Here is a 25213-nt window from a genome sequence, read left to right as displayed (position 1 = left end):
TATGACGGAAGAATGAAATAAACTGAGATTACAATGTGTGGTAGATACTTAACCCCTTCACTATGCTGACGATATTTACATTTCATTCTTGTTACCTCCAAACAGTTTTACTCAGCTTTAAATATGCTAAAAATGAAGACAAATAAAGATTCAAAGTATCTACGATGCTGCATTAAATAAACGGACTGACGTTCGCAAAAAATTTTAAAAGACGTTTTAGGGCTGAAATGATGATTGGCATATAATGATGCTTTGGAAGAGAACGACGGTGTTACTTTACAGAAAAAAAAAAAAGTGAGAGAGAGAGAGAGAGAGAGAGAGAGAGAGAGAGTCATCTGTACTCTAAGACTCAGGCAACGTAATTTAGCGCCCGGGCCTGAGCCAACACCACATTCCCAAGCAGGGTGCATCGTTCCTCCACACATTCCCCAACGCCATTGCCTTCGCCTGATGTCTCTCCCCTCCACCCCCCTCTCTCCTGGTCTGTGAAACCCTGTATGCTGGCTTCTAAATGTAATTGTGAAGTGTTCTCAGAAAAGGTAATTTCCTATATAGTCCATGGAATTCTCTAGCGGCAACTGAAGAAGCTCACATACAAAACCGTTCAGGATTAAGGTTTTACTCTCTAAATCGTGTTTCTCTGTATCACCTTCAAGTATAGTCTTAAAGCCTCTGCAGTGCTCCACATCTTTTACAAATCCATGGATCGAACGTATAGTGTTCATACATTTATTTCAGTCACATATACATTTCTGTCACTTTTATTTCAGATGCTCATGCCTTTCCCAAGTCTCAAACATACAGAGTAGGTAAATTTGGCAACTAGTGCACGTTTATGCAGTTCTCTTCTAGTCTCTGTAGTCAGACCCCTATTTCCTATCAAGGCTTTAAAACCACCAGTCACCATCCTTCCTTGAGTCATCGAACTTGTCATTTCTTTAACACTCTTCCCTCTCTTTTCATTCACTGTGTCTAAGTATTCAAGTTCTTTCTCAGTGTCGATTCTCTTGCCATTCACGAACACAGTACCTATACAATGTCAGGTTTCTGTTACCGCTCATCATTACCCGTCCCCGCTCCGGAGGGGCTCGGGGACGGGTATTGTTTTCGCTCGGTTTGTTTGTTTGTTTGTTTGTCTGTCTGTGTCTGTCTGTCTGTCTGTCTGTCTGTCTATTAACAACTTTAAGCAAAAACTACCCGTGCAGTTTTGACTAAAATTACGGAGATGATGGGCTATGACCTTCTGATCACCTGATTAAATTTTGGGCCAAATTGGGCCAAGGCCTAGGCTGTAGGCCCCCAAAAATGTAAAAATAAATAAATAAATAAATAAGCAAATAAACAAGTTATTTTGTCGCCATAACTCCTTTCAAATTTTTCATATCGACTTGAAACCAAAACCTAAAGGAGCATATTTCAAATCTGCATCCTAAAGATGCCTCATTACATCAGTGGGGTCACTCCCCAGTTAGCAGTAGGGGGTTCAATGTCAGGTCGGTCAGGCCTAATATTTCGGCATATAATAGTCAATTTTCAACCGATTTACTGCTAATTTGATACGTGACATCTTTGACTAGATATCCTGTTATATTTATGTCAGTACTAAAATGACTGCCGGGGACGGGTTTGCTGCGCCTTGACATCGCTTCTTGTTTTATTCTTATTCGATTTTCTTTCAGACCTTGTCCTTACCATATATTCTGGAAAATATGAAAACGTCGACAACGTTTCAATTCACTGTTAGAAAACAATAGAACATAGGCGAGTGGTGGCTGAACAGGGAGACATTGAGAGAAACCTCTTGAAAGTTACTGATTCAGTATGTGGATGACAAGATGCACACCAAGACATAAAATGACTTGGTGATAGGATAAGGGCGTAGATGGTGCTAACAAAGAGGAATACTTGGCTGCCAAGTATAGGGCTAGAAAGAGGTTTACAGGGCGAAGTGTGAGTCACAGAGACTTTTACTTGATATCGTAAATCGTATGGAAAGGACGAAGAGTATGATACTTAAAGTGGCAAATCAAATGTAGAGGGAGAATAGGGATATCATAGGCAAACAAGAATGATGAAGAAAGGGTAATAGTGAACAGTGAGGATATTAAAGACGCTTGCAGAAAGCATTACAGCCGGTTGTTGAATGGGGAGTTTGACTGGGACAGGGAATGTTTGGAGCCTGCAGATCCAGTGTTTGGCCCTTGACCTTTGATTGACGCTGCTACTGTGAGTGGAGCAATAGGCAGGATGCAGGTGGGGATGGCAGCAGATGTGTCTGCGATGACTGCTGAAGTGGTGAAAACCTCAGGAGATGGAGTGAGTTTAGTCATTGACCTGATTAATACGATTATATATAAGTTTGACTTCTCAGATGACTGGCTGAAGAGTGTAATTATAAATGTGTACAAGGGGAAGTGTGATGCCCTGGAAAGAGGAAATTATAGAGGCATACAACTTTTGATCAGATAATGAAGGTCAAGGAGAGAGTTCTAGAAGGTATGATTAGAGAAAGAGTGAATATTGATGAGATGTAGTTTAGGTTTTTGCCAGGCAAAGGGGCCAGTGATGCCATATTCATTGTTCGACAGCTTCAGGAAAAATATGTCGGAAAGGGGAACTGTACTTTGTGTTTGTTGATTTGGAGAAGGCCAATGAGAGAGTCCCCAGGAGGTGGTGAAGTGGGTAATGACAAAGTTTTGGATCGAGGAGTGGCTGGTTAGGGTGATTATGGCCATGTATGTTGGTGCTCGCACCCAGGTGAGGGCGAACTGAGATTTGAGTGATGAGTTATCCATGCATGTTGGTGTGCACCAGGGGTCAGTTTTGAGCCCCTTATTGTCTATCATGGTACTTGAAGCCCTCTCACGTGACTTCAGAAATGGACTCCCTTGGGAGATGTTGATTGCTGATGGTTTGGTGTTGATTGCAGAGAATGATAGGGAGGTGGAGGAAAAATTTAGGAAGTGAAGAAATTGTACGGGGCACAAGGGCTTAAGAGTAAATGCAGATAAAAGTGCTTCTATCTAGGGCTGGTGGCGGTACTGTCAAAGAAGAGAGAGAGTGGCCATGTGCGATGTGCCACAAGGGCGTGGAAAGTAATTCCATCTCGTGCAGCGTCTGTGATATGTGGTTGTATAAGAAATGTAGTGGTTTTAGAGGTAGACTGCGAGATAATGCTGATTTCATGTGTGTGGTGTGTCTGGGAGCGCAGATGGAGATTTTCAGGCGTGAAAGGATTGAACTAGCTGGTGAGTTTCTTGAGTGTGTAGAGGAATTTTGTTATTTGAGACATGCTATGTGCTGGTGGGGTTGGAGCTAGCTCTGTGGCTAAAGAGAGGAATGGTTGGAAGAAGTTCAAGGAGCTGTTGCCTCTCCTGACACTGAGAGGGCTCTCCCTCCTCGCTATGGAATTTTTGTATGCAGCATGTGTTTGGAGTGAAATGCTGCATAGTAGTGAGACTGGGCAGTAAAGGAAGAGGATATTCTCAGGCTCAAACGTACTGAAATGACAATGATTATGTGGATGCGCAGTGCGTCCCTGAGTGCGAGGCCTGGGGGAGCAAGGTTTATGATGAAAAAGTTGAGGGGTAAGTTGGGACTAGAGTGTATTGGTGTTGTGATGAGGAGAGGAAGATTGAGATGGTTTGGGCATGTGGAGAGGATGGGGAATGATAATTCGGTGCAGAAAAAAGTGTTAATGCTGGGGGTAAGGTAGTGAGAGGTAGACCAAATAAGACCTGGGACGAGGACATTGAGTGCGACCTCATTCACAAAGGACTTGATAGGGAAGATGCCAAAGATCGCGCAGCATGGACAGCCGCCACCAGGTGACCAAGGCCGAAGCATGCAAGTATGTTGGAGCCTTCTAAAACGAAACGAAACGAAGCAAACCAGGTTGAATACAACTGCTGTTTCTGCATTATTTAAATTCTAGTCAATGCTATGTGATTTTCATTGAGCTTTCTGAGTAGCTGTCCAAATGTTGGTGTATTAGGTAACGTTTCTCTCCTTTCAGGAAACATCAGACCAATCTGATGGCGGGTGGAGCAAGACCTTATTATATATCGGGTGCCGACACGCGTTAGCTGGTGATTGGTCAGCCAGGAACTTTTGATTGAAGGTGTGTGGCTATCTCATTGGTAGAAGGAGTTAACCCTATGATATTTGTGATCTGCATGTCGCAAGGTTTATAAATAGTCTACTTGTGAGGTGATTGCAGGTTTCAGTTTGGAAAAATAAAATGCTACTAGAAACATCAATCTAGGTGGGTATTTTTTGCGGTCAGGTGCTGACGGGTGAGGGAGGTGTTCTGACTAGCTCTACTGTGATTTTTTATCGATCCCTTCTGTGAGACCCCTTGACAGTTTAGTCCTCGTCATTCTTACGTAGGTATGAGAAACGCAGTCCTCACTTGTGCAAATATGTCGGCAGATGATGTGGTCTTCTTGCGTGTGCATTTGACATTTTTATGAATGATATTTTTAATCATTCTCTCTTCAGTTTTGTACTCTGTAGACATGTAACTTCGGAAGTATAAAGTGATTTTCCCGTTACTAAGAGAAGGGGCACTGTAGTTTGAGCACCATTTGACTGCATTCTTCACTACGTCGCTATTCCGATATCCATTGTTGACGATATATATATATATATATATATATACAATAGATGCTTATATATATTATATAGATAGACTGATAGATACATAGATAGATAGATAGATAAGCAGCAACAGCGACCGTTGCAGTTTTACTGCTGAACAAAGGCCTCCCCCAGCCTTCTGCACTAATTACTTGACTGAGTTTATCTCTGCCAAGTTTTGCCTACAAAATTCCCTGTCTCTTCCCTCTACCTCTTGTCTGGCATTATTCTGATACCCTTGGAATCTCTTGGGGCCCAGTCAGTCAGCCTTTTGCTCCATCGGTTGTCTCTTGTTCTTGTTATATTACCTGCCCATCTCCATATCTGTTCTTTTCTAACTTCAATCATGTCCTTGACTTGTCTGTTCTTTCACTCCGGTTAATCTCTTTCCATCTCTCAAAGATGTTTGCAACACTGACCTTTCAATTGCTCTTTGAGAATGTATTAGTTTGTTTTTCAATGATTTTGTCAGTTTCCGGGTCTCGTATCAGTACAGGTAGGATTATACATTCGTTTTACATTTTTCGTTTTATAAATAATAACAGTATTATTTTCATGATGTCTCTGTCTTTACCAAAAGCTTTCCATTCAACTGTAATGCGTCTTTTTATTTCGCTTTCATGGCCTTTTTTTTTTTTTTTTTTTTTTTTTGCCCTATATAATTTTACTCCAAAACTTCTTCAAGAGTTTCCTAATTTATTTTTATGACACTATTTGGTGTATTGGGGCTAAACATTAGTTTTACTCTGGCTCATGATTACCACTATTTTTGAACTTTCTCTATTTCAGTTATTAAACAATTCCTGCAATATCTCTGTTCTGAAAGCGCAGAGACATTGCTGGAAATAGTTTAACTTGTCTCCATATATGCTTACTTCTTTGTACTCCAATTCTAGCTTTTTGAAAATGATTTGAAGACATCGTGTAAATATTTTTGGTAAAACTGTATCATCTGACGCACTCCTTTCTCATTCTTAACATTATTCTGAGTCAGAATGTAATTTAACTGTAGCAGCTCCCGCTCTGTACATGTTTTCGAACATATTTACAATTTTCTAGTTTATTTTTCCTTCCCGCAATGAATTTATAATAATATTGCCAAGTGCTCTACTGAGTAGAAAGCCTTTTCATAATCGACAAAATCTAACCAGTGATTTATTATATTCTGTAGTCTCCTCAGTTACCTGACTCATTGTGTGAAGATGATCAGTTGAATACCCTCTTCGGAATCCTGTCTGCTCATGAGGCAGGTTTTCCTCCAGATTTTTTCTGTTTGTAAAGACTTTGGTGATGTTTCTATATACCTGATAATATGATAATAGGTCGATAGTTTACAAGAGCTTGTGGTTCGCCTCCTGTTTTAAAGTTTAATAACCATTCTATTATACAATATTTGGGGAACATTGTGCTTTACGGACTGGATAAATAAGCTGGTGAGTCAGTTATGAACTTCTGCTCCTGCATCAGTCAGTAAATCTCCTACTGTTCTATCTCCTACTTGGGCCTTTCTTTCTTTATTACTTTTATGAGAAAGGCTTACTTCATTTGGTGTTACCTCTGGCATTTAGCTTACCTTGTGTCAGCTGAAAAGTCAGCTGTTTGTACTGTTGTTTTGATGCATACTTTTTTTTTTTTGGGGGGGGGGGAATCATCCAGCTCTTTTCACCATCTTTTCTCTGCACTTCATAAATTCTTCATTTTTTTTCCTTTCAATTATATAATTTATTGCTTTCCTAGCACCATTTTGCCTCGGACCTGTTTCAGATTTTTTCCTTTGCTGATGGTTTCTTTGATCTGACCCATGTTTCTCATTCGTTTTTTCTTCTTTTTGTCTCTTGGTGATAAGCCTATTTACTTCTGCTTATTCTGTTATTTTCACCTCTTCTTTTTTAATGAGCCCGAGGGTCTGTTTTGAATACTTGTTGGTTTAATGGTATTGGCTTTCCCTTCTGCCTCCGCTGATTCCCATAACACTCTTGTTAATCAACACTTTAGTTAATAACTAACAAATCCGGTATAACTTTGAGCCTAAAATCTGTCCTGTATTTCTAGCTGAAAGATGGCTTTGTTTTCGTTTCCTTTTATCTGGCATACCTTTTTATTTTCATCGATCTTCTTTCTTTGATCCCTGCAATTGAGTCTGGCTGAGCAACCACCATTCTATGGCCACTTCCTCTATTTACTTTGTTTCTTTGTTTTCAACTGTGACATTAAAAATCTTGTTCTTCTCGTCTGCCATAATTAACACGATTTAATTATTTGCTTATCAATGAAGCCTTTATATATATATATATATATATATATATATATATATATATATATATATATATATATATATATATATATATATTTAGAAGCAACACTAACACCAACATCAGTAGTAGTTCATGTACCATTCATAACTGATGACCTGTTCACAGTATACCAAATACACCCCTTCCCTTCTAAGAATAATAACACTTTGGTCGTCATCAACATCAACACAGACACCGAACTCATCATGGTCTCCAAGAGACGGAACACTTGTCACTTTCGCAAGTGAATCAACGATTGAACGAAAGTGCCGCACATCCTTACATGCTGTTCATCTTTGTCCTGCGTACTTTATCACGTTTCAGCCTACTGATACAGTCCCTTGTGAAATGGCTATCATCAGAAAAAACAATATGCATCATCACTGTAACTTCACTTTTGCTCCAGATAAGCTTGTACGCCATCAATGCATCGGACACTCACAGTTTTTTTTTTTTATTTCCCTCATAACACATCAGTTTACATAGTCTGTCCAGATATACCACCATCTCATACTTCAGCCTCAGGATTATACATAGCACCAGACTACTGTGTGGTATTTACACCATCCATGTCCACTTTATCCACCATCAATCACTACGCCATTCTCAATCATACACACAAACATTTCCACCCACTGCCTGATATGGACCTAAACATGAGCACAAGTATTAAGTTGACTTCACCTAAGTTTGAAACTATGCAACTGATCAATGAAACAATGAAGCCCTGGGAAGATTTGAGTTTGAGTATGTTTAACCCATATTATGTGTATAGCCCAGCACCTACTGTCTTTATAATTTTCTGTATTGTATTTGCAGTGGTGCTGTTCGCAATGCACAGAATGCATGCAAGAACTGCAAATTTAGAGTCAGTATTTAGTGGGGGTAGAATAAGCATCCACACCAACCCCCCTGTATGAAGTGTACATATTTTGTATGTAGTATTAATTATATATATATATATATATATATATATATATATATATATATATATATATATATATATATATATATATATATATATATATATATATATATATAAACAAAAAAGAAGAAGAAGAAGAAGAATGACCCATGATATAAAAGTATACAAGTAACATTATCTCAGTTTGAAATATTAATATATCTTACCGTAATGTTAACTTTGAACTATTAATTTTTTTTGCATATATGTACTTTACTATTATTCATACACATTTTACAAAAATGAAATACACGCACAATTACCAGTTTAACCATAGTCAATTATGTATACAACTTGTTTAAAATGTATTATTACTGAATCATTACAATATTATACCTTTACAATATTTTAATCAATATTATGTTTTAAGATTTAAGAAGACTATTATGTATTAATAGATTAGCATATGTCAATGATGATTGCTGTAGGAGGACCTCCAGCTATGTGACCGGGCGTTGTCAGAACTCCATATTATAATTACAAATCATAATAGATAGATAGATATATAGATAGACAGACAGATAGAAGGAGCAAGTCAGGGGATGAGGTAGGTAGTATGTCTGCGAGAATCGAGTAATGGTAAACATGCTTACACACTCTAACTCAAGGAATGCTTGATAGGCACACGAACAATGCCTCATGACCATACACACACATACACACATACTCACACATAGGCTTCTAGAACATTTCAACAACAGTGTAACACACGTGACACGACCCCTGCTACACCAGACGTTAGGAAGCAGAGCTCAGAAGGAGGTTAGCTATAGAACCGACAGGTAGTGGAGACAGTGAATAAGAAGAGGGGTCCAACTGGACTTTCTTCGTATATTAAGTCTTTGTAATACATACACTGCTCAACTTAGACTTTCTCTGAAGATAATGAATCAAGATCAACTCCCTGTATTCATCTTTAACTCCTGCAACTCAAGACTCATCTATTACAAGAATTAGGAGTTACATAAATAAAAATGTTGGTTACAATATATATATATATATATATATATATATATATATATATATATATATATATATATATATATATATATATATATATATGTACTGTATACTGTATACTCACGGGCATGGAAACATACATTCCTTTCTCATAGCCTATGGTTAATGCAAAAAAATCCTTGGTTTAATCACGCTTGTTCTAATGCTGTCTAATACAAGGAGAGGGGCCTACAAAAAGAACCGGAGTCAACTCACCCCTGAATCTCATCTCTTTTATGTTTCTGCAAGGGACCGTGCTAAGTCTGTTCTTCGCTCTGCAAAAAAATAACTTCAGTCGTACTTAATTCTCTGAACTATCCATCTCAAATTCTTCCCGCTCCTTCTGGCACCTTGCCAGAATTTCCGGAAACCTTTGTAACAACTTTATCTCTTCATCCTTCCCTCCTCTTTTCCACTCTTATGGCTCTTTGGCTATTCCTTCTACTGATAAACCAGAACTCTTTGCTCAGACTTTTGTCAGTTCCACCTTACAATATTCCGATGCTGTTCCTCCGTCACCGCTCCACTCTGACTTCCTCATGGCTGACATGAAATTTTTTTTTCATTATGCATTTTCTGCCATCACTGGCCTCAGTACTAACAAGACATATGGGCATGATGGAGTCCCTTCTAAGGTTCTCAAGAACTGTGCTTCTGTGCTTACACCCTGCCTAGATAAACCCTTCCTCCTTTGTCTGTCAACTTGTATCTTTACTTCTTGCTGGATGGTTCCTCGCATTCAGCCTGTCTCAAAGAAGGGTGACCATTTCCATCCCTTTAACTATCGCCCAGTTGCATTAACATCCTCTGTTTCAAAATTTACAAGTCTATTCTTAACAGTATATTGTACGGTAATAGGCTATGGTGACCATCAACCACTCGCTTGAAGTAGTGCTGCCTACTTCTTCCTTCAACTTTACTATTCTTTTTGTGTGTCTTCCTATTTCTCCCATCTTTCTTGTCACTTTTTATTACTCTTCTTTCCTATTCAGGTAGGTATACATAAAGTGACAAAACTAATGATTTCCTGTAAGCCAGGAAACCATTAATACCGCTGGGTGGTAACCATATAACCAACCTAAATGTGTTCCCTATGAGTCAAGAAGTGGGTTGTCAGAGGGTTAGCACCCCTCGCCATAAAATAATAAGACAAAGGCCATTCCATATGGCATTATGGCGTCTGGCTATAGGTAGATAGGTAGATATACAGTAATCCCTGTAATAACCAGACGCCCAATTCCCGGACACCCTAATTTCTGGACATTTTGGGCCTGGGCCTTCAGAACCCCCAAATGCCTAAAATGTATTTAAAAAAAAAAAAATTCCAACCTTTTTTTTAAACCGTGTTTTAAAATTGGCACACGGTTCTGAACAGCTGTGTTTTCATGCATAGTAGAGCAGCCCCCTGCTTCCTCCCCTCCCCAGTTACCACCTAACTACCGTCCTGACTAGAAGCTCTGTGCAATGGCTGCCACACGTGCTCGTTTTTGTGAATTAACAGTGAATAAACTGCAATACCTTGCCCCTAGACCACAGGGGAATTTACAGTGTTGTGCAGTGTTAAGAAATTACAGTAGAATTCAGAGTGCAAAGGATTAAATGCAGAATGCAAACTTGCGTGTTGCAACTGGCGTGGCACAAGTAAGAACAGAACGTGCAGTGTTAAAAAGTTAAAAATCACAGTGCAAATGATTAAGTGCAGCACAACACTGGATTACTGTGCGTGCTTCAAGAGCATTTTCCCCACTGCCAGAGATTAGAGGAGCTGGGTTAATTTTCGTAACGGCCACGGACGTGTTGTTAGTACCCTGTACACTGCTAAATATTTTCCATACTCACTTCTAATTCCTCATTCTCTGGTTTCTTTTCATTTATTTCATGTTTCTGTTCCTTATTTGTGTGAATAGGGTCTTCAGTAGGTGCTGTGCATGTCTTGTAGGGAGTTATGTAGGTGTTTTTCTGAGTTGGCTGGGTTAGGGTCCATAAGTACCTGTTCAGGAGGCATTTTCCCAATTCCTGGACAAACCCAACTTCCGGACATGCTTTTGGCTCTATTACATCGGTTATTGGAGGGATATATATATATATATATATATATATATATATATATATATATATATATACATATAGATAGATAGATAGATAGATAGATATAGATATACTGCATATATATATATATATATATATATATATATATGAGCCTCTGTGGTACAGTGGTAAAGTGTGCGTCTCGCACGCTGGGGGACGCGGGTTCGCCTCCCACCAGAGTTGTAAAAACTTTGGGAAGCATTCACCAAGCTACTTACTACTTTGGCGGACATAAGGGGTGCTGTGGTTGAACCAGTGTCGCATACTAGTATGCTTGCACCCAGTAGGCTTAAGGCGGGCCGATTACACTTGGTTCACAGACTACACACACATCCAAAGCCACTACAACACTATAGTCACACTCACAAGCACTTCTCACCCTACATACAGTCTCTACCAGACAGCCTAAGCCACTGGGTAGAGATACATTGGCTGTATCGTCCCTGCTTTGGTAGGGATAGGCCAGTCCTGCAGTGGACCTCAATGGCTGATGATATACAATATATATATATATATATATATATATATATATATATATATATATATATATACAGAGGGGGGGGGGAATTTCCTTATACACCATACCTAAGTAACATTCTCCTTAACTGTTCTCTGTTCACCAAGTCTGATGAAATTTCCGATCCTTGTATGCAATATAAACTTTAGCCGTATTTGCATGATATAAGTGAATTTAATCAAGTTTAGTCTGATGGAACTGACCCGAAATTATCTTAACGTCATATAATTCTAACCTTAAGTGATGTGTCAGAAGTGCTTAGCATGTACGATACGAAATTATGTTTAAGTTTATTTACATAAGACAAGAAAAAATTGTAGTTGGTTTGGCTAGGTTATGTTGGTTATGTTGGCCTAACCTAACCACAGCCTAACTTAATCCAACGTTAATCAACCCATCCTAATTTAAACTCATTTCACGAATTCCCTAGTGTTTTTATGAAATCACTGGTTACACAAGTTCTCTGGTATATATATATATATATATATATATATATAGATATATATATATATATATATTATATATATATATATATATATATATATATATATATATATATAGAGAGAGAGAGAGAGAGAGAGAGAGAGAGAGAGAGAGAGAGAGAGAGAGAGAGAGATAGACAGTGATGGATAGATAGACAGATATTAGGGTTATAACGTTTTTACAACCTTATGTTCCTGTACCAAAGTTGATGAACTTTTGCTTAAAAACAAAGAAAAAAATCCCTTCTTCCTCTCGGTAAAAAAAAAAAAAAAAAAAAAAAAGTCACTCCTAAATAAAAAATTTGATTTTTGGAAGTGTATATTTACATGTATAATAATAATAATAATAATAAAAGAGCTTATACAGATGCAATAATACTTAAAATCACTGTTTATTACCTAGAATAAATCTAAGTTGCAGTTTGTCTTTGTTTCTGCAGGGAGGATAAAGTTCTTGCATCACTTTGATTACACATTCTGCTGCTGTATGTTTTTATCAGTATGATACTGATGAAAGCACAGTCCTATGCAGAGTGGCACATCGCAAACTGAAGGTGCAGTGGCAGGAACTGGCCGAGTAACTCCTGACGGGCCAGCTACTGCGGGAGGTTGAGCGATGATTGCAGGAGGTGGAGCGATTGTTTCAGGAGGCTGAGCGATGATTGCAGGAGGTGGAGCGATATTTTCAGGAGGTTGAGCGATGATTGCAGGACGTGGAGCGATTGTTTCAGGAGGCTGAGCGATGATTGCAGGAGGTGGAGCGATTGTTTCAGGAGGCTGAGCGATGATTGCAGGAGGTGGAGCGATTGTTTCAGGAGGCTGAGCGATGATTGCAGGAGGTGAAGCGATTGTTTCAGGAGGCTGAGCGGTGGTTGCAGGAGGTGGAGCGATTGTTTCAGGAGGCTGAGCGGTGGTTGCAGGAGGTGGAGCGATTGTTTCAGGAGGTTGAGCGATGATTGCAGGAGGTGGAGCGATTGTTTCAGGAGGCTGAGCGGTGGTTGAAGGAGGTGGAGCGATTGTTTCAGGAGGCTGAGCGATGGTTGCAGGAGGTTGAGCGATTGTTGCAGGTCGAGCAGAGGCTGCAATTGAGGGACTGGTTGCTGCAGGTACAGGTGGTCATCGTCACGAGGAAAGGTCAGAGGCATGGTGAAGGGCATGACCCGATGCCAGCCACTCCTCCCCCCGGAATGCAGGAGTTTGTGGCAAATGTGCTCCTGGAATTCCAGGAGAGTCATAGGCCTGGTGGTGCTCTTTTTGTACAGGGTGTAGGCATTGAATAGGACCATGTGGATGAAATAAGAAGACAGTTTCTTGGTCCACTTGACCATCCTCTTTTGGGCGGGATAGTATCGGATCATCTGATCGAAATGATTCACCCCGCCCAAATGCCTATTATAGTCCTCCACCATGACGGGCTTGTTCACTGTTTTCAGAATGTGGTGGAATCTCCTGTCTGGACCCTTGACCTTCCCATGCACCTGCTTAGGGAGCGTGGTGTCACTGTGGAAGGTGGACACCATACTTGCAATATGTTTGTCCTTCCACAGGAACATTATTACATTGCCTTTGTGCCTAGCTTGCAGTCCATCATCAGGAAGGCATTTAACACTGCTGATGTTCTGCAGCTCCCTCAGTGCTCCTCTTGCCAGTCATACTGTGCCACACACATACATTCCCTCAGTGAAGAGGCGTTCACACAGTGATACAGAGTTGTAATAATTGTCCATATACAACTTGTATCCTTTACCCTTCAAAGGTTCAATGAGGCCCCACACTGTTCTCCAGAGACTTCTCCCCTGTGTATACTTCAAAGTTCCAAATGTAACCATTCCTTGCCTCAGCCAAGATGTATAGTCTTATGGCATACTTCTGGGGCTCCCTAGGGTTATATACCTGTACACGAAAGGAGAGCCATCCCTTTCAAGCCAGAGATCCCTCATCCAGGCTAAGATGTTCGGCTTGGATGTAAACTTCCTTGAACCTCTGAAGGAGCTACTGCATCACTGTACGAATCCTTATTAGCCGGTCCTGATTGCCCTTGGGTATGGCGAGACTATTGAAAGCACGAAAGTTCTTCAGGATGGCCCTGAAGCGCTTTCCACTCATAGCCTGCCGAAATATGGGGTATTTGTGAACCTCTGTTGAACGCCAATAGTGTCTTACGGTTGGCAGTTCACAAATCCCCATAAGAAAGTATAATCAAAGGAACCTGGCCATTTCCTCTTCACTGCAGAGGTACCAAACATCTAGTGCAGTCACCAGGAACCTGGCATAGTTGTTGGTTATGACCGTCAGGTATAGCAACAACTGCCAGGTAAAAAAAAAAGTTGAAAGAATTGGAGTGATGTTGTTGGTGCTGCCACTCTCAAACCTGGGGTTTCAGTGAAGGGGCCAGCCATGGGTGTGAATGACCCAGAACTCCAAGCTTCCTCCTGACGGTCTTCCCCTGGGGAAATGCTTGGCTGTGTACGTGTGTGGTGCACACGACCCCGAAACAGACGACTACCTCTCGGCTGCCCACCACTACCTCGCCTAGGCCCACGCTGCCCTCGTCTTTGTGGTGAGGAGGGAGATGGTGGTGATGATTGTGTGATGATAGCTGGGTGGATGAAGGTTCAGGTGACTATGGTGAGGGAAATGGTTGTGGTGATTGTTGTGATGAAGATGGTTGTGGTGGTGATGGTTGTGGTGGTGACGGTTGTGGTGACGGTTATGGTGAAGATGGTTGTGGAGGAGATGGTTGTGGTGTTGATGATGATGATGATGATGCTGGCTTATATTCAGGGGGAATGAAGTCTGAAGGGGACAGTGACTTTGCTGATTTTGCAGGGGAAGATGATATCCTGGATGGGTGATGAGATGCAGGCAGGTTGGAGTGTTGTGAGAGTGTAGGGTGACTGTGGGGGTAATGAGGTCAGTGTTTGCAGTGGGGGGGTGGAAGAGAGGTGGCGATAATACAGCTCAGTCCCCATGGTCTGGGTGGTTCTAGCGGTGGCAGGTGTGACACCAGTGGTGGTAGGGGTTATACCAGTGGATACCAGTGGTGGTAGGACTGGTAGCAGTGATGGCAGTGGTGCCAGTGGTCATAGGAGTGATGGCAGTGGTGTCAGTGGTCATGGGAGTGATGGCAGTGGTGACAATTCTCATAGGAGTGATGGCAGTGGTGACAATTCTCATAGGAGTGATGGCAGTGGTGACAATTCTCATAGGAGTGATGGCAGTGGTGACAGGTGTAGTTACACCAGTGGTGGTAGTGGTGAAAGAAGTGGTGGTAGCAATGGTGCTACTACTGTCTGTAGTGGTAATCACCACGGACCTGACTGCAGCTTTGCGCTTATCTCCCTTGGGGTCCAATTTAGCCCTTGCTTTCCTCCTCCTCACTCTCTCCTCCTCACCAGGTTCACTTTCACTGCTCTCTTCACTCTCACTTCCACTAAACAAGTATTTCATGTACTCTTTCTCTGATAAGCCCTTGCGAGACATTGTACTGTAGGTTTAGTGTAAAATGGGAGGGGAACAGTAAAAATCGATTAGGATTTTTCAAATCTGTCTTGCTCTGAAAATATATAAGAAACACTTATAAACTTTTGTCACAAGCACACTGCACTATATATAACACATTATCACAATAATACACGTAAGGTATGGATGGTGTGGTAATTGAGAACACAGATTTAAATGGCCAGCCACATACTCAGACTCCCTACTAGGCTGACTGCCAGGAGAACACTGAGCTAAAAATAGGCCACTTGCCCCTCTGATAGGCTCCCGGGAGTTGCCATATATTTCCCCCAGACCTGGCCACCCTTTACCTTTGACACACCAAAATTTGACCCAAATTTATCCACAGGAAATGTTTCTATGATAATTTCTAGAGAATTTGCGTCATGTTACAGCATCGGTTACTCTTCAGATTGCAAGGATTATGACTCGCATTGAGTCATCGTGTGCGATAGGATTAACCCCTAAAGACCGCATTTATTTCAGGCAGGGTACCTCCCAAAACCGCAATTCGGGGGTGTTTTGGCGACTTTCACCAAAGGCAAATTGGCTGTGTTCTGGCTAAAGAGGAAGAATTTACACACCTGACAATGAAATCCGTACCCCCATAGGCCTAATGGTTACCACATGATCGCGTGTCAAAGTTAAAAAAAGTTTATAATAGTTACCCCTCGAAAACACTCTAAAACGTGAAAATTTTGATAACTACATATTTTTCTTATTGAAATACGTAATTTCAAAGTGTTTTGTCACACCAACTATGAAAACAGGTTTATGTAGGTGTGGGGAGATTACTAGGCTATAGGGAGATGAAGTAGGCTGTGGGGAATAGGCCTATAGGTACGAGGGTTGGAAAAATAACCAACTTTTCGCATGAGAAGAAAGCACTTCAGTGTGTTCTGTAACATTTTGGCGGCCTGATACCTCTTGGGGGTCTGTAGGGGGTGAGAGGGTATTGAGGGACAAAGAGGGAGGGATGGGGTGGGGTTCAGGGGGGACACTAGGCTAGCAGGGTAGAAGGAGGGCGAGAGTAGGTGGGAAGGGACACAGGAGGTGGTGGTGGGAGGAGAGATGCATGTACGTGAAGGGGTGGGAGGGTGATGGGGGACAAGGCAGGAGTGAGGGATTGGGGTAGAGGGTGGCATGGAGGCCGCCCAGAGGGGGGGGTGCCCCCCCACCACCCGGGTTGGTTCGATCCCCCCTTACTCCACTCAGGGATGAGTTCTCATTGGCCTGAAGCCATGTATGTCATTATTGGGGCAGAGGAAGCGCTCCGCAGTTTTTTTACAGACTCCGCTCAATTGATGCGATTAGGCATTATGGCATAAAACTCAAATCACATCAACTGATGCGATTTGGACTTTAGGGGTTAAGTACTTGGGTAGTGTGATGAGTAAGCAGGGAAGTTTACAGGGTGAAGTGCTTGAAAGGGTACAACAAGGAAGAAAAGTTGCTGGGTCCTTGAAAGCAGTGATAAGAAACTGGGAAGTGAGCATGGAAGTGAAAAAGATACTACATGACAGTATTGTGATACCAACTGGAAGCGAAGCTTGGACCTTGCTGGAGGGACGGAAGTCAAGAGTGAGAGCAGTGGAAATAAGTTAATTGAGAGGAGCATGTGGAGTCACATGGAGACTGACAAATGAGGATGTGAGGGAGCATTGTGGTGTACATGTGGATGTGATAGGAAGCGTTGGGAGAAACACACTGAGGTGGTTTGGCCATGTGGAGAAGATGGAGACTGAGAGACTGATGAAGGGAGTGTGTTTAAGTGAGGTGGAGGGAGGAGAGGGAGGGGGAGGCCAAGGATGAGATGGAGGGATGGAGTGGAAAGGTATGTGAGAGGAGGGGGGGGAGGTGAGCTGGCAGCAGGGGAGTGAAATGGCGGGGTACAGGGCGACATGGAGGCGATTTGTTTGAGGTCACCACGTACAGGATTAATGTGTCTGGCAATATATATATATATATATATATATATATATATATATATATATATATATTAGGGAAGTTGTGTAACTAGCAACTTTATGAAATCCCTAGGGGATTCGTGAAATGAGTTTAAATTAGGATGGGTTAATTAATGTTAGGTTAATGTAGGCTCCGATTAGGTAAGGCTGGAATATTCTAGGTTAAGTTTAGATTAGGTTAAGCTAGGTTAGTTGGGTTGGGTTAGGTTAGGTTAGGTTAATTTATACGTATGCTTAACATAACTTAGCATTTATCTAAATTAACCTAACCTAACTTAACCTAAGTGTAACCTAGATTATCCCAGCTTAACCTAACCACAGCCTAAATTAACCCAACCATAATTAACCCATCCTAGTTTAAACTCGTTTCACGAATTCCCTAGGAATTTCATGAAATCACTGGTTACACAAGTTCTATGATATATATATATATATATATATATATATATATATATATATATGCATGGTATATCAGGTTGTTAAGTCACCCTTTGTTCTGTGTGTCCCTCCCTGCTGCAGATGTGTTTATAAGACATCTATCCTTATGCCTTAATGCCTTTCTGTCTGAAGATATTATATGCGAAGGTGCTTACTGTCTCTTATATTACTTCTCCTGTTGTCAATTTGCATACATATTTTCAGGGTGAAGCAAAGTGTCTGCAAATATGGATACTACACATGCCTACAATGCTATCCCGAACTATAACGCCAGTCTTCGAGATCTCTGTCAGGACTTTCTCTCCTCATTATTGCATGCACACCGAGTAAAAGAGAAGCTGCGTTTCCTTAAGAGATATTGGCAGGAGCAAGTAACTCCAAAGTCCCTTTTGCCTGACTGACCTGTCAGCATTGATGACCAGCTCTTTTGCGAGTACGAGAACTTCATTCTAAGAAGGTACACAGAGACTAAAGAAAAAACAAAAAGCAAGTTTAACCCGCCCTGTCCCGTCGACGTATGCGTACATTGCAACGATTTGCATTTGCCAGTCCCGGCGACGTACCAGTACGTCGTGCAATTGCAAGGTCCCTAATTTGCACAATTTTCAATTTTCGCGCGTAATTTTTCGTATGTATACATGGGACACCTTCCTCTATTCCTCTACAAGATACCAAGCAAGGACAATGCCTTACACCGCATAACCTCCCCCCTCCCCCCCTCATGCCATTGTCTCGGCAATTCACCTGTTACCAGTGACCTGGCTAGTAAAGATATTCAGGGCCAGAGTGATTCCCCAATCGATGACAATGTGGAGGACAATGTTTACATAGCATTAGAAGAAGATACAGCCAGAAATAATGATCAGGTAGTGTGGCAAAAAAAGGTCAGGTATGGTGATTAGTTAGTGAGTGAAACAATGCTTATAATGCCTTTATTACTGCTTGAAAACCAATATACTCTCATACTACATATACATTCGTACCAAGTAAATAAATAAATACTGTTTATGAGTGGATAAAATAGTTACCCTCCCATAGAACTCGTTTTCTTTGGTGCCAGCATGTTAGAAAACCTAATGTCTGACTTGGCTCGTATCTCTGACTGGGGCAAAAATAATATGGTTGTCTTTAATGCATCTAAGACTCAGTTCTTACACCTATCAACCCGACAAAATCTTCCACAGGTATACCCACTAATGTTTAATAATATTCAGCTTAATCCTGCATCATCCTTGAACATGCTTGGGGTTTCAATTACTCGGGACTTATCTTGGAAAAATCATATTACATCTCTTGTAAAATCTGCTTCCAAGAGATTGGGTGTGCTAAGCCGACTCCGCTCTTTCTTTACCCCTGCACAATTGTTGACTCTATACAGGGGTTTTATCCGCCCCTGTGTGGAGTACAACTCTCATGTCTGGGAAGGCTCCCCACATACAGCTCTTCTCAATAGGGTGGAGTCAAAGGCTTTTCGTCTCATTAACTCTCCTCCTCTTACTGACTCCCTTCAACCTCTGTCTCTTCGCCGCTCTGTTGCATCTTTATCTCTTTTCTATCGCTACTTTAATGGTCACTGCTCCTCTGAACTGTCTGCTTGCATTCCTCCACCTCTACGACGGGCGCGTAGCACCCGTCTGGCAGCAAACTCTCATCCCTTTTCTGTCCAACTCTCTAATGCAAGAGTTAACCGTTATTCCCAGTCTTTCATTTATGCAACAGGTCAGCTCTGGAACTGTCTCCCTCTGTCTGTATTTCCTGCTGCCTATGATCTCCAGTCTTTCAAATGCAGTGTGTCCAGGCATCTCAAAATGATCGGATCTTGAATTTGGCTCTCTATTGTATTTTGTTTTTCTCTTGGAGGGAACTGTTACTGCGGGCTCATGGCCTTTGGTTCCTTCTTCCTCGCATAAAAAAAAAGAAAAAAAAAATCAGGTAAGGAGGAACTCCTACCTGGATTGGGTATTTTAAACCTCAGGTGAGCGATTTCTCTATGAATTTTCGATGTTTCTCACCAAAAGCGAAGGTTTTAGCCAAAAAAAAAAAATTCGAAAATACCTCGGGACCGGGGGATGTCGGAGGTGCGGAAAACCTCGGGACGTGATGGGTTAAAATCGCGGACAACAAGAGGCAGTGCATTAGGAACCTACTTATGCCAGAAAATCAAGAAATAGTATATTCTAATTGATATAAACAGCTTACCAATGTGACTAATGCAGTGAAAAAAAAAAAAACATGAACAAAAACTACGAAGACTGACAGGAAACAGTTATTGGAACCGCATGTGAAAGCTGGGTGCGTCCATTACCTTGTCATTTAAAGAATTAGATCATGACTCTGTGTGTCTTGGGTTATGGTGCATCATTTTTGTATGGGAGAAAGATAAACTCAGTGCTAGTCGAAAGATCCATATTTCAGATGGAAAAGAAATCGAGTGAAGTACATGAAATGATTTGTGGTTTATTATGTAGACCACTTTTCACGAAAACCAACGACTCTGTCCCTAGTAAATTTGTGAAGGCATTAGAAAAAGTCAGGAATGATGACTCCCTTCATCTAGCCCATTTAAGCTGAGAAGAGACGACCCTTAGGCTTCTGAAAGTTGACAGATGATTGGTTGTCCGAGTGCATTCATTATTAGCGACGCATTTTAAATTACTTTTAATATATGGGTGTCAGTATCTGTTTGATGATAAGAGTGCCCAAATAAAATGAATGTTATATATGGTCATTTGCATACATTACTTTAATAACGGGGCCTAGATATGTACGAAATTTTGAATTTTCGGAACAAAACACTTCCACGTGAAGTTTCACATACCTTGAATGTGTCCCCCATATTCAGGCATATTAATTGAAATTATATCATTACTGCAATAGTTTGTAAAATATAACCTAGTAAAACATCGAAACTCCAATGAAAAATACTAAACATGGGCAAAGAAGCTATATGTTACTGTCACTTTAAAATATCCCGCAGCCCATACCTTGTTACAGCTCTGTAAGTTGTAACTAGGTATACGAAAAAAAAGAAGAAAACTTGCTGATGATGCGAAAGTAGAAAGCTTAATGCAAACTGATGCAACAGCAAAACGCTCTCAAGTAAATTTGATTATTCGTTTGCTTAGTCAAGTAGGACATCCTATGAGCAGCCCCCCCCCCCTCCATTTATCATTCATCATAATTCAGGGAGTATGTTACATATCATTGCGATTCCGATGTTTTACAAAGTTATATTTTACAAGCTATAGCAGTAATGACATAATTTACCTTACTTTGGCTGAACATGAAGGGATAAAAATCAAGGTCCTTTTTAAAACCTTACGTGGACGTGTTTGGACTGCTTCGAGAATTCAAAATTTCAAACGTATCTAGGCCATAACTTAGTAAGGCCCCGTTTTTTAATTAATGTTAGCAAATAGCAATATGTAATATTATATTTGGGCCATCTTATTATCAAACGGTTATTGAAAGTCTAAAAAATAATTTAAAATGCGTTGTTAATAATGAATGCACTCGGACAACTAGCCAGCTGCCAGCTTTCAAACGCCTAAGGCTCGTTGTATGGTGTGGACAGATTCGTCACCTTAGAGCAATTTCCTTACCACTAGGAGGGGATGGAAGGAAATGCGATGTCACTTAAAGTAGGTCCTTATATTAAAGTGAATGAGTACAAGATATGGGGCCGCCACCGTAAGTCTGCACGCAGCTAGACTTGTAAACAAACTCTAACTTAGTTACATAACGTGCCGCTAGGGGAGGACAAAACATATAAGGCTAGGGATGCGTGGCCTATAAAACGAGTGTGTACACAGGCATATAATAATGGCACATGTCAGTAATAATATAAGTGGTACATGCATGCATTACAAATAAATTAATCACAGGCATATGAGATCATACATGCTATACATACACCTCCCTTCCCCTTCACGCTCATAGTTTACTCTCGAGCGGACTCTTTGTTCCTGGGTCTTTCAGAACGGAGTGGGGTACATGGGGGGGCAACAGCTAAGGACTTTCTTTCCAGGTCCGTGCAAAGGGCCACAGGGATATGGGGGAGGGGGTCTACACCAGGGGGATTCACTGGGCGGAGGAAGCAACGGTTCCGCCAATAGACTCGGCCGCTGGGGAGACGAACTTCGTAGTTCCTGGACCTGCCACAGCCCATAACGACCCCAACCTTGTCCCAGCGGTGAGATGTCGGGTCATGAATGCGGACTGTCTGCCTGACACTCAACCTGGGAAGGGGGCGTGCATGCTGGTCATAGGTGGCCTGCGCCTGTCCAGTACGGGCACCTGCACGGTGGTCGCAGTCCTCCGCTTTGGGGTGCCATTCCTCTGTAAATGATTGTGGGTGAGCCAGGACACATGACCTCAGGGGGTGGCCATAGAGGATCTACACTGGGGAGCGGCCTGAAGGGGTCGGGGTGTTATGCAGCTCGAATATTCCCCGATCAAACTCCTCGCAGTCAATGTTGCCTGAGGGGGCTGTCTTAAGAATGAGGTATTTGATGGACTTCACTGCCGCCTCGGCATGGCTGTTGGACTGCGGGTAGTGTGGAGAAGTCACTGGGTGATAGACTTCCCACCGCTCCATAAAACTCCGAAACTCGCTGCTGGTGATCTGAGGACCTCCATCTGTCTGAAGGCGGAGAGGTACGCCAATGTCCTGAAAGTAACGGCAGAACATCCTGATGGTACTGGAGGCTGTGGTGTCACCTTGGCTCGGGACGACAACAGGCCAGCCCGAGAGTCGGTCTACAATCACAAGGAAGGGTTTCCCCGCGACAGTGAAGAAGTCCGCAGAGACAGACTCAAAAGGCCTAGTGGGGCTGTCGTCATTCATCAAAGGTTCCTTCTGCTGGCTGGGCTGGAGCGTCTGGCAGGCTTCACAAGCATGGACTGTGTTTGCGGTGTCTGAGTTGATGCCTGGTCAGAAGACTGCCTGCCTTGCCCGTCGCTTCGTTGCTTCCACACCCCTGTGGCTGTCATGCAGGCGAGCCAGGGTGTGGCGGCAGAGGGCTTGAGGAACGAGAACCCTGGCTCCATACAGTACAAGTTCACCATCTACAGAGAGGTTGTCGCGTAGTTTCCAATAGGGGAGCAAAGAGCTGTCTAGGTCGTAGCGGTTGGCTGGGAAGCCTGAGGTAACACAGTCTCGTAGGTGGATGTACCCTGGATCCACTTTTGCTGAGTCTCGGAGCTCCTTGAGAGCCCGGTCGGTGTGCTGTGGAGGATCTTTGTCGGAAGTAGTGGCGTTCACAATCATGACTGCCCTGAGGTGCGCTGTAGCATCGGCACAAACTAAGTTGTCCTCTGGCGTCGGGTGGCTGACAGGTGCTAGTGAGAGGGCACCAGGGATCTTGAGCGACCTGCCTGCATGCCAGAGGGCTGTAATGATGTAGGGCGAGATCTTCTCCTTCAGGCGCTGAAGATGGGGGTTCTCAGCCACGTCAAGTGAGTAGTGGTTCAGGATTGGTATGAGTGGCCGGTGATCCGTTGTCAGTGTGAAATGCTGCAATCCTTGGAGGTACAGCCTGCACTTCGACATGGCCCAAACAACAGCCAGCATCTCCAACTCAATGGTAACATAACAGGTCTCAGTGTTTGTAAGAAAGCGGGACTCACACTAGACTAGCCGCAAGAGGCCACTGCCATGGTCCTGCAGGAGGGCATATCCGATGCCGCTGAGCCGGGAAGCATCTGTTTGAAGATATGTGGACAGGTCGGTGTCAAAGGAGGCAAGGACAGATGGGCTGGTGAGGGCGGACTTCACACGTATGAATGCCTCGGTGTGGTCTGGTGTCCACACAATGTTCTCTTGGGACTCATCAGGGGGCAGAGTGGCTGGGCTGCATTGGCAATGTCTGGGGTAAAATCGAACAGCTGGTTGACCAGACCCATGAAGAAGCGGAGGTCAGTCAGGTTGGTCAGAGTTGGAAAGTCTCTGATTGCTCTCACTTTGGTGTCATCAGCCGCGATGCCATCACCTGAGAGAGTGTACCCACAGAAGGTGACCGATTGTGCTGCAGCGACGAACTTATCTTTGTTGAGGGTAATGCTGTATCTGCGACACCTGGTCAGCATTTCGTGGATCCGGTCGAGGTGAGATTTGTAGTCCTCGTTGAACAAGAGGATGTCGTCGACCACTCTGACGCACTTTTGAACGCCCTGGAGTGCCTTATCAACACGAAGACAAAAGACGTCGCCTGTAGCTGAGAATCCCATGGGACCTCTACAGTGCTTGTATCGATCATAAGGCGTGATGAAAGTGGTCAAGTGCTGATCTTCCTCAGCCAACTCCATTTGCCAGTATCCGCAGAGGGTGTCCGCTGTGGTGAAGTAGCATGCCTTGGGGTCGACACTGCGAACTGCTGCGAATGGCGTGGGAGCTAGGTGGGTGGGACGAGAAACTTGTTTGTTGAGTTTGGAAAGACTGACAGTGATGCGGACCCCGGTGATCTTGGGAACGACAACAAGGGGGTGGCACCACTCAGAGGGGGCGTCTCCCACTGGCTTGATTATGCCCTGGTCTACCATTGAATCCAATTCTCTCTTGACCTGGTCCCTGAGGGCAAAGGGAACCTGACGTGGTGTGTGGATTGCGAAGGCTCCACACCATCCTTGAGGTGCATTTTCATGGGCGGACCGACCATGAGCTTAAGGGGCGCTGACTTGAGGTCTTCCTTGGAAATGAGCACATCACTGAACTCCTTCAAGAAATGCTTCTTGGCTGCTGCAGGTGAGATGGTAGAGGAAAGGGTGTTCACGTGCTTGACCTCGAGTATGGGCTTTGGGAAATTGGGTGAGATTATGGCCAACTCCCTGAAATGGCCGTAGGAGAGCAGAGTCTGGACACCATCATGGACTTGGATCGTGGCCCTACACGATTGCTTGCCAAGGGTGAGGGTGGCCTGGAAGGTACCCCGGGCAGGAGATATCTCCGAGCCGTCAGCCATCCGTGAAATGGTCGGGGGTGGTGGTCGCAGGCTCCCCCTGGGGATACCCAGGTCCTCGAGGTGCTGTTGGCCAATGACGGTGATGTCGGCGCCCGTGTCTGGCAACATGTGGAGCTTGGAAGTAGTTTCACCACAGGAGACTGTGATGCTGATGGGTTGTGATGACTTGGAGGCAGTGGTAGACCCGATGCAATGGCAGTTGTTGCTTCTCGACTCAGGGGGTCTGGTGGAGGTGTTTGGTGATCCGCTTCGTTTGCCCTTCTTGTGGCCGTCCCTGCAGCACTTATCGTAGTGGCCAAAGCGATGACAGAGGCGGCACTGGACTCTGGACGCAGGACACTTGGCTGTCTGCGGCCGGTGTCCCTG

General features: G+C 43.0%; 1 protein-coding gene across 1 annotated transcript; it reads right to left on the bottom strand.

Annotated features, from left to right (window-relative positions):
• Nucleotides 1-22821: 22821 nt before the first annotated feature.
• On the bottom strand, nt 22822-23439 carry LOC145409048 (uncharacterized). Its single transcript, XM_080279605.1, has one exon. It carries the CDS (start codon nt 23437-23439, stop codon nt 22822-22824), a length of 618 nt encoding a protein of 205 aa, XP_080135731.1.
• Between the last annotated feature and the right edge of the window lie 1774 nt (nt 23440-25213).

The sequence above is a fragment of the Coenobita brevimanus genome, chromosome 79, assembly GCF_032717465.1.
Source record: "Coenobita brevimanus isolate Jiangsu-jjx chromosome 79, ASM3271746v2, whole genome shotgun sequence".
Lineage (NCBI taxonomy): Eukaryota > Metazoa > Arthropoda > Malacostraca > Decapoda > Coenobitidae > Coenobita > Coenobita brevimanus.
This window is presented reverse-complemented; position numbering and strand designations above follow the sequence as displayed.